The 10,922-nt window shown below is 43.5% G+C and overlaps 1 protein-coding gene across 1 annotated transcript in view; it reads left to right on the top strand.

The window, feature by feature from the left end:
• Positions 1-5,627: 5,627 nt before the first annotated feature.
• Positions 5,628-10,922, top strand: part of eif4enif1 (eukaryotic translation initiation factor 4E nuclear import factor 1) — a 33,053-nt gene continuing 27,758 nt past the window's right edge. The window contains exons 1-9 of the mRNA XM_045223796.1: positions 5,628-5,923; positions 6,901-7,052; positions 7,150-7,223; positions 7,360-7,487; positions 7,717-8,012; positions 8,311-8,509; positions 9,324-9,496; positions 10,142-10,280; positions 10,711-10,890. Coding sequence (XP_045079731.1) covers positions 6,960-7,052; positions 7,150-7,223; positions 7,360-7,487; positions 7,717-8,012; positions 8,311-8,509; positions 9,324-9,496; positions 10,142-10,280; positions 10,711-10,890 — 1,282 coding nt within the window. The 5' untranslated portion in view covers positions 5,628-5,923; positions 6,901-6,959. The remainder of the gene's footprint in view (positions 5,924-6,900; positions 7,053-7,149; positions 7,224-7,359; positions 7,488-7,716; positions 8,013-8,310; positions 8,510-9,323; positions 9,497-10,141; positions 10,281-10,710; positions 10,891-10,922) is intronic.

Raw genomic sequence — 10,922 nt, 5'->3', positions numbered from 1 at the left:
GTGTGGTAATCGTTCAGCAGTCACGTCCTCTATACTTTGTAAATTAATAATTGGAAAATGTGCAGAATTATCGATATTTTATACTAGTAATCATACAAATAATAATGAAAAGTATTTCTATAAGAAATGTTTTTTTTTTTTTTTTTATGGTAAACGGGGGGTCCATTCTACTCAGGAGCACTTGTAGTTTCCAAATCCACAGAGTTTACACGAAGAGGAGCGTCACTGCGCAAGTTACACCCCTTAGCTTCTTCTTCGATGAGGTTTAACGGCGGTTGGCATCCAATAAATGTTGCATTACCACCACATACTAGTCTGGAGTATAACTCCCTTGTACTTTGCTTGAAAAATAAATAATAATAATAATAATAATATATATATATATATTTTAAATAAAACAAATACCCTACCTTCTAACACTACACTCACAAAAAAAGAATGTGTCAAAAACTAAAAATACCATACTCCACTATTTAAATCTATTTAATCTGGTCCTCTGTAGCTCAGCTGGTAGAGCACGGCGCTTGTAACGCCAAGGTAGTGGATTCGATCCCCGGGACCACCCATGCACGCATGACTGTAAGTCGCTTTGGATAAAAGCGTCTGCTAAATGGCATATTATTATTAGTCCTACTTCAGGCAAACAGCTTGAAAGGATGGGACACCACCACTTAACACACCCTGTAACTCTTCTGATGTCAAGTCTCGTACACCTAAATACCTCTCTGCAGCTGCCACCACAACCTCTATTTTCTGTGACTTACGTTCCATCCCTGCAGTACAGTTGATAACCATTGCTATAAATGCCAAAAATCCAATCTTACTGAAACATATATCTCTTGTGGGCTCCCTGCCTGTGCCATTAAACCCCTACAACTCATCCAGAATGCCGCAGCCCGTCTGGTGTTCAACCTTCCCAAGTTCTCTCACGTCACCCCGCTCCTCCGCACACTCCACTGGCTTCCAGTTGAAGCTCGCATCTGCTACAAGACCATGGTGCTTGCCTACGGAGCTGTGAGGGGAACGGCACCTCCGTACCTTCAGGCTCTGATCAGTCCCTACACCCAAACGAGGGCATTGCGTTCATCCACCTCTGGCCTGCTGGCCCCCCTACCTCTGCGGAAGCACAGTTCCCGCTCAGCCCAGTCAAAACTTTTCGCTGCTCTGGCACCCCAATGGTGGAACAAGCTCCCTCACGACACCAGGACAGCGGAGTCACTCACCACCTTCCGGATACACTTGAAACCCCACCTCTTTAAGGAATACCTGGGATAGGATAAACTAATCCTTCTACCCCCCCTTACCCCACCCCCCAATTTTTTAAAAATATATATATATATTGTAAAGTGGTTATCCCACTGGCTATAGGTGAATGCACCAATTTGTAAGTCGCTCTGGATAAGAGCGTCTGCTAAATGACGTAAATGTAAATGTAATGTTGTTGGTTTATCCCTATGTACTGGTACAGATCTACTACTCACACCACTCCTCTCAGGATCCCTCCCCCTTGACCCATCTTCCTCTACTTTCTTCACTGCCTCAGCATATGACAACTTCTGCACTATTCTAACCCTGGAAACCTCAACCTGCCTCTCTCGCACGGGACATTTCTGATCCCCAGACCCATGGGCACCCCTACAATTAACACATACCACTACTTTCCCCAATGCTACATATTCCTTTGTCTCATGCCCTTCTGCACACTTCTCACACCTAGGAACCTCCCTCCTACACACTGCTGCCACATGTCCATAAGCTTGACACCTGTAACAACGTAATGTATTCGGCACAAATGCTCATACATGATAACTTATATATCCTAACATCACTTTGTCGGGCAAAGACTCAACATTAAAACTCAAAAGAACAGACAATGACTCTTCTGTTTCTCCACTCACGCCACCCTGTCTGCATCGCACCAAACAACGAGCATCACAAACACCAGGAATCTTCACCTTTAGTTGGTCAGCTTTCACATTTACCGCTACCCCAGTAATCACTCCTTTCAATGGCTCCCTTTTCTTGAGAGCAAAACAATTCACATCTCTTGCCCCCATTAGTTTAACACGGAGCGCCTGCTCCCTCTGACCAGCAGAAACACAAACAATTATCACAAGACCACTTCTGGTTACCCTCACCGATTCCACAGCACCCAACTCTGTTTTCACCCACCCTGAAACCACAAATGGATCAGCCAAAAGGCAAGGGTCCACTTTTTCCAAAAACATCACTCCTACTATCACAGACTCATCTTTATCCTGACCCTCGGTGCAAGCCTCGGGCTCCGAGAACTTCACCACACCTACCACCTCTGATACTTCGCCCTCATTCACTTCCATTTCTCCTCCTGTCTTCAACTCACTCTGCTTACACTTTCTACCATTCTTCTTTAACAAACCATCTCCCTTTTTCCCGCCATTTTTAACCGACTCAAGCTCACCCTCTTCCTCCCTCTCTTTTCCCCTCCATTCCTCCTCCGTATTCCAAGTATACGTCTCATTATGATAATACTGCACTTCTCCTGATATACATCTTGTTCTTGCCTTGTCAAGGGACGCCATTTAACCGGCTGTCACAATCTCCGTACAATCAGCACGAACCAGCAGCTGCTTCGTCGTTGATGTTCTTCTTTATCAATAGCTACCGCAACGCTTCTCCATTTCAAACAAGCGCGCTCTCTTTCTCCCAGATTCCTCAATTCGCTCTGCACCCCTTAGCAGTTAGCTTCTCACCTAATCACCTGCTAATAGTAGGAATTTGACATCTCCAAGTCAAGAGTGCAAGTCTGGTATGGAATGGTGTTTTATTTTATACTGGAAACTAACAAAGAGTAAGCTAAAATAGTTAATTTATTCCTTTGTAATTAAGATATAGTCCTGAATTAGTCAGTCAGCAGGGAATTAAAGTTACAATACAAAAGTGCAGACTGGACTCTGGTTTTATGGACACAATTTATAGTTTTTCCGGTACAGTGCTATATTTGTACCATACAGTCTCCAGGGATATAGTATCCAGGGGCCCCCCACAAACTTTCTGTATTTGTGTTTTTATAATTTTTTGCAAATGTATAAAAAAAGAAAAAAGAAAAACCTTATTTACATAAGTATTCAGACCCTTTGCTATGAGACTCGAAATTGAGCTCAGGTGCATCGTGTTTCCATTGATCATCATTGGACATGATTTGGAAAGGCAAACACCTGTCTATATAAGGTCCCACAGTTGAAAGTGCATGTCAGAGCAAAAACCAAGCCATGAGGTCGAAGGCATTGTCCGTAGAGCTCTGAGACAGGATTGTGTCGAGGCACAGATCTTGGGAAGGGTACCAAAAAATGTCTGCAGCATTGAAGGTCCTCAAGAATACAGTGGCCTCCATCATTCTTAAATGGAAGAAGTTTGGAATCACCAAGACTTTTCCTAGAGCTGGCCGCCCAGCCAAACTGAGCAATCGGGGGAGAAGGGCCTTGGTCAGGGAGGTGACTAAGAACCCGATGGTCACTCTGACAGAGCTCCAGAGTTCCTCTGTGGAGATGGGAGAACCTTCCAGAAGGACAACCATCTCTGCAGCACTCCACCAATCAGACCTTTATGGTAGAGTGACCAGACGGAAGCAATTCTTCAGTAAAAGGTACATGACAGCCCGCTTGGAGTTTGCCAAAAGGCACCTAACGGACTCTCAGACCATGAGAAAAAAGATTCTCTGGTCTGATGAAACCAACATTGAACTCTTTGGCCTGAATGCCAACCATCACATCTGGAGGAAACCAGGCACAGCTCATCACCTGGCCAATCCCATCCCTACGGTGAAGCATGGTGGTGGCAGCATCATGCTGTGGGGATGTTTTTCAGTGGCAGGGACAGAGATACTAGTTAGGATCGAGGGAAAGATTAATGGAGCAAAGTACAGAGAGATCCTTGATGAAAACCTGCTCCAGAGCGCTCAGGACCTCAGACTGGGACGAAGGTTCACCTTCCAACAGGACAGCGACCCTAAGCACACAGCCAAGACAACGCAGGAGTGGCTTCGGTAGAAGTCTCTGAATGTCCTTGAGTGGCCCAGCCAGAGCCCGGACATGAACCCTATCGAACATCTCTGGAGAGACCTGAAAATAGCTGTGCAGTTACGCTCCCCATCCAACCTGGCAGAGCTTGAGAGGATCTGCAGGGAAGAATGGGAGAAACTCCCCAAATAAAGGTGTGCCAAGCTTGTAGTGTCATACCCAAGACTCGAGGCTGTAATCATTGCCAAAGGTGCTTCAACAAAGTACTGAGTAAAGGGTCTGAATACTTATGTAAATGTCATATTTCCGTTTTTTATTTGTATTACATTTGCAAAAATTTATAAAAAACAGTTTTTGCTTTGTCATTATGTGTTATTTTGTGTAGATTGAGGGGGGGACAATTTCATCAATTTTAGAGTAAGGCTTTAACATAACAAAATTTTGAAAAAGTGAAGGGGTCTGAATACTTTCCAAATGTACTGTATAACCAATGTGAAAACAGTGTTGGATTAAGCTGATTGGCAACTCTTTAAGGGCAGCAAACTGAGAAACGACACTCCTTGGGGTGTAAACTCTGTGGATTTGGAAACTAGAAATGCTCCTGAGTAGAATGGACGCCCCCTTTTACTGCTACACAACGTTCAGGCAATTATGTACGGTGCAATATGTATGTCCAATATGAAGAACATACTGCATTCAAGCTAATTGGCCTAAATCCTGTTTTGATATTGTTAAACAAAATTCAAAGTCTGCTAACATTCCCTAATAAAATTTTACGATTTTCGACAATTTCTATAATTTTTTACCAAATTCGTTGAGGGACTTTTGTTTTGAAGGGAAATCGCCGAGGTCATGGCCTTGGTCTTGCTTATTCTTGCTGGTTTCTCAGAGGTCTATATTTTGCAGTTGCCCCGCGCACAACCTTTGATCAGCTGAGAGGCTCATTGTCCGTCCAATCATGAAGTTTCTTCTTCCTTAGTGGTGAAGAAGAAACCAATGGGATGAGACAGAGCTTTACCGAAATCATGTTGAAGTTGGCCAGCTTTGTGGGAACAAGTTAATTTATTTTTAACAAAACGTTTGGTGCTTCTGTCATACCCATTGAAATAAAGATGCGGATCTTTATGGTGGCACCCTTGTTATTCAGTGACCGCATGCTGTCTTACAAACTTGCTCGGTACAAACCAACAGTGACTGCATGAACAAACACACGTTCAGTTCAGAGTGCTGTAAAGCACAGCGAATTTTACCCTAACATGACAGGGTACTGGTATAATTTACTAAGAAATAAAAAGGTGGATGTGTTGAGTTGGCCAGGCCTACGTGTCAAATTAGCAATCAAGGAAAGGGCTAGTTTGTTTTTAAAAAAGCATTGAAAGTATGAACATTATCAACTTTCATCGCTCCGCTTTGGAATGACAACAATTAGCTGACCATACAGAATGCCTGATATGAAATGACTCACTCATAAAAGACAAGCAGCCGTTGATATTTTATCTAAATACATATTCATTATTTTCACAGCCAAAATATACATTGTTAAAGACAGTAATGGTTTGAAGAAATTATTTATAATATTTCGAAATAGTTGCGCAAGGCATTTGTGATGGGCACTATATAATCAAGCCTACGAAGGATTCGTTCCGAACTAAGCAGTGATGAGAGCAAAATCGCTGCTACGACGAAACATAGAACGAAGAGAAGTCTACTACGACAATATAAGACGCCAGTATACTGTTGGATTTGTGTTCGTAGAAATATCACGGGTGTTGCCTCTTTGATGAAATAACTACCCTAGCTAGTTAGAAAAACTTGCACTTATTGGAAGGCTTTATCCCCAGCTAGCTAGCTGGCTAACTAGCCATAGAGCTAGGTTAGCTAGCTAGCTAACATCTGTCGGCTTCATACGGTTTCTAAACATAATTGTAAGTGAATGGTTACCTTTTACATGTATAATTATCTGGAACTTATGCAGAGTGACTTATGTTGGCGTGTTTGTTTGATTAATGTTACTTGACTATGTACTCGGCGTTTTATCAATTGAATTGGTGAACACTAACGCGTTAGTTGGGTAACTTAGCTATCAAATTATCCCACAACAAGTCGGCGTTCAGGCTAGCTAGCTCAATTTAACAACGTTTTGGCATCTAAGTATACTAACTAGTTGGCCAGCTACATAACTAGCGTTAGTTAGCTACCAAGTAAACCAAACACAACACCAACGGTCGTGTAACTGAACTAACTAGGTAGCTAGCTAACGTTTAGCTAATTGTTAGCCATTCATCGAATATTTGATGCAGCTAGCTAATTAGCTACACATTTTAGCTAGTGAGTCAGCTTACATTTGTCTAACTCTTAGTGATTTAGTAACTTAGATTTAGTAATTTAGCTGGCTACTTCCAGTTGATTGATAGTGTCAACTTTCAATTATCTAGCTTGCTAACTAATGATCGCCAATTTCCTAGCTTGCCAACGTAATTTGGCTACCTAATTACATTTACATCATTTAGGCTACGCTCTTATCCAGAGCGACTTACAAATTGGTGATTGCCGTCATTAGCTCGCTTGGGAAGGTTAATCGCCACCTGGCTGTGCCGTTCAGGTATGGATGGATGACTTGTTGCCAGACCTGCTTAGTTTGGCAAGTTGGTCGAGAGTCGGATTTTATCACCAGGCCACGTCGAATATCTAGCGTTAATGTGCTAGGAAAGGGATGTATCTTTGCGTGCTGCTTTTTTATATTTTCTCGAAATTACTACACAAGAATATCAGTCTTTATTCAGACTTTTTCAGTAGTGGCGTCCTCGCCAATATAGAATTCACTTTTAGGGTTATGAATTGTAAACTTTTGGTAGGTAGGCCTGTGTGGGTTATGTCATAACAGTATGTCGTTTTTTAACAGGTACACTATTAAGATCTTAAAACAGAAGCTATACATTCGTTTGGCCCCCTGAAATAGTCATGGAAAAGGATGCTTGTGTAGAGGTGCAGGAGAATGGCGACACAGAGGTGGTCAAGGAATCAACAGGACCATCCCCTTACAGATACACAAAGGTAATTTGGAAATGCATGGCTAGTATAAATCGATAGCTGCGCACCTTTGTGGAGTGTTTCATGGACTTGGGTTAACATAATCTTTCTCTTCTTACAGGAGGAGCTTTTGGAGATAAAATATTTCCCAATCTCTAATGAAAGGCCAGACTGTCTTTTGGAAAAATTTGACAGGTGAGCGTTTTTACATTGTCATACTTTGGAATAATTTGACGCACTACAACACTTTGTAGTTCTATGCCAACTGTTGAGTTGGTCCCTCTGGTTTAACAGTGATTTTTTTTTTTTTTTTTGGGGGGGGGGGGCACAGTGATGGTGTGTGGGACCCTGAGAAGTGGCATGCCTCGCTGTACCCCACCTCAGAGTGCAGCTCTCCTGTGGATGGATATAAGAAGGACTTTGTGGACGATAGGATCCCTCTGAAACGTAGAATTGCAGGTAAATGAGCAATGTAGTATATCATTTTCATAGTTGATATTCAAATGACAGTGGCATGCACTTATTTAAATCGTACTCAATAAGGGTTTGAGTTTTTTTTTTAGCTCAAATTTGTACAGCTGTCCTTAGAAGCGCCACCTTGCTTACACTTACTGTTCTTTGTAAAATAAACCGTGAAGCATTATTGTAAATGTTGAATGCTAACTGTTTCTTGTGATGCTGTTCTCAGATCCCCGCGAGCGACTAAAGGAGGATGACCTGGATGTGGTGCTCAGCCCCCAGCGTCGTAGCTTCGGAGGGGGGTGTGTGGGCAACGCTTTGCCTGCACCCACCCGCCGCCCTGTCAGCCCCCTGGAGAATAAGGAGAATGAGAGTCTCCGACTGGGTGGGGCGCGGCGCATCGGCAGTGGGCGCATCATGGCGGCGCGAGGCTTTGAGAGGGAAAGGGAGATGGGGAGGGAGAGGGAACCCCGCGTGGAGAAGGAGCGAGAACGGGAGCGGGACTTTAAGGATAAGAGGTTCAGGGTTAGTGTCTTATCTGCTGCTTCCTGATCTGCATTCAATTCAAACAACCATTTGTCCCTTTAGGGCCATTCTATCTGCATGTACCGACACACAAAATATATATTTATTGTGCTTCAATGGGAGGCTTACTTCTTGCAGTAATCAATCTAAATGACACTCGTCAGGAGCTGTGTACACATTCCACTCTTTCCTCTCTTTAAATATATCACATGGTATTTAGCAGCATGTTAGATTCGGTGTATACCAGTGTTTGTTTTTCAAGTTTTTTTTATCTGAGTTCTTCCGTTCTTTCCTGCAGCGAGACTTTGGGGACAAGCGTGTGTTCAGTGAGAGGAGAAGGAATGACGCGTATGTGGAGGAGGAGCCTGAGTGGTTCTCAGGGGGCCCGACCAGCCAATCGGAGACCATAGAGCTCATTGGCTTTGATGACAAGATCCTGGAGGAGGACAAGCGCAGACCCAAACGCTCCAGGAAGAGGACAGACTCTGTGAGAGAAGGCAAGTCATGCTGCATCAAATCACCATTGGAGCTCATGGGAGTTGGTGTTCCCCAAAAAGGATGTCTGGTGGCATTGGTTTACAGCAAGGATGTCAAACATACGGCCTGGGTGCAATCCGGCCTGCGGGTGGCTTGAGTTTTTAAAACAAACTCGATGTACTTTAAAATGACTAAAACCAAATCAAAACTGTGTAGAAAGGGTAATGGACCTACATTCATACAATTTCTTGACTGTGTCAGCACCCTAATAATCACTGAAATGGAAGCTAGACAGTCAAGGAGCATAGGACATTTCAAAAATATAGATAGATGGAGGACTTATTTTATTTTGTCAGCAAATAAGTATATCACATTTTCAGTGCGGCCCTCTGGACTTCGTTGAAGACCGACTGCTGCCCCCGGGGCAAAATGAGTTTGACATCCCTGGTTCACAGTTTTATGGATGTAATGCATTGCTATTTTATTTTGAGTAGTGGTGTATTTCGTTTCTACTAATGGCCACTGAAGTGATAAACAAAGTTTATTAATATGCACTTGGTAGCGTTTCTTACAGTTTTATAATGTATATCATAAATGTGATTTGTTTTTTGGGCTCCAAAAACATGTGCTGTGGGTGATCAGTGTAAAGCGATGTCATTTTTAATTTTTAGGGGGTAGATCAGGTTTAATATTGCAGATTGTAGCTTCCATCAATGTAATTGTCTGATGTAACTTTACATGAAAAGCTATCAGATTATCTTAAAGCCAGCAAGCTACCCTGATGGTCTGTTTGCACTGTGTTTATTCATTGGCGTGTTTCATTAATGTGTTCAGCAGTGGAATGTAACGGTGGGCTAGCAGAGGAGCACGAGCAGGTGGTGAGGGATTCTCACTCTACAGCAGACCAGGAGGTCCCACACCCAGAGGTCCTACCAGAGCATACATCAGGAGACTTTGACTTCAATGAGTTCTTCAACCTGGAGAAGACCATGCCAGGACTGGCCTCTGTAAGTCCTGGGTAGCACTGCATGTTTAAGGTGTGTGCTTGGGGGCTATAAGGTGTGCACTGTGCTGGATGTCCAGTAATGTGTTGTACGTCAACTCTAAATGCACTACGCATTGGTCTGTAGTTGGCTACACATGGTCTTCTCATACACTGAAGGTTAGTTGTTTCATGGCTTTATCGCTTGGGACTGTCCTTTGCCTGTTTGGATGGGTGATGGTGGTATTGTCATCCTGTCAAGGACATCGTACTTTCTAAAAGGTTTTCTTGCTGTATTATTATATATTTTTTTTCCTCCAGTCAAAGGTTGTTGTAAGGACCAACCGGTTTCTCCAGTGTGGTGGTTTTGTTAGGTTTGTCTAATGCAAATGTATGCCCATCTGTTGCAGTTTATTACGTCACTTATTAGAATACCTTGCAAATGATTGGTGAAGGAAGCTCATTGCCTTATTTTATATATATGGGATAGGGAAATAAAGCACAGATTCAATGAATGAAGGGTACAATACTTTCAAAGTACTGACAAAAAGCCCAAGTGTGCAGATGGACAGAGCCCTAAATGTAAGTGCCACCTCACACCCACCCTTTAGCAGTCTGCCACTGTGGACCACCAGCTTGCCTCTGACCGGCCCCTGTCCCTATGTTGCAGATGATAGAGGATGTTCTGGGGGAGGGCCCTGTGTCGGCTAGCCGTTTCAGCCAGTGGTTCTCCAGTAACCTGAGTCCTTCAGGCAGCCGCTCCTCCAGCCTGCGCTCCACCCCCCACGAGGAGCTGGAGAGATTGGCCGGTAAGGAATGGACACACTGGTATTCCAGCCCCAGATCTGTTTGCTGTCTTGCCAACTCCTATGGTCATTGGCATGACAGTGACCATAGGATTTGGCAAGACTGCACAAACAGATCTGGGACCAGGCTAGCACAGAGGCTGCTGTGCTGGAGAACATCTAGAATTCATCCTCACAAGCATAAACCCTTTTATGGCCTCCTTAGTTATGATGCCTTCTGTTCAATTTTATTAGAAAAACATAATTGCACAACAATATGAAATGTAATGCTTTTTTTACATGTTGAGGACTACCACACATAAAATCACATATTTGTTCTGGCCACAGATTAAGCCTAGTCCTGAACTAAACACGACTAAACTTCATTTTTGTCCAGGAAACTGCCCCCTGTTGTCAATTTGGGAAATTAATTGTTTACCCCTCCATCCCTCAGGGCTGGACCCCCGCTGCACATCCCCTAGCCAGGGGGGCCCTGTCCCCTACTTCACACCCATCCAGTCAGTGGAGCGCAGGGACAAGGTGGACATCCTGGAGCTGTTACACAAGGCCAAGATAGACTTGAAACCCCTCCTCTCCAGCCTCAACGTCAACAAGCAACGGCTACAGCAGAGCAGTGAGTCATCCTTCACATAACCAGTACCTAAA

This window comes from Coregonus clupeaformis, chromosome 12, assembly GCF_020615455.1.
Source record: "Coregonus clupeaformis isolate EN_2021a chromosome 12, ASM2061545v1, whole genome shotgun sequence".
NCBI classification, from domain to species: Eukaryota; Metazoa; Chordata; class Actinopteri; order Salmoniformes; family Salmonidae; genus Coregonus; species Coregonus clupeaformis.
Note: the sequence above shows the minus strand (reverse complement) of the source record. Positions and strands in the feature narration are given on the sequence as shown.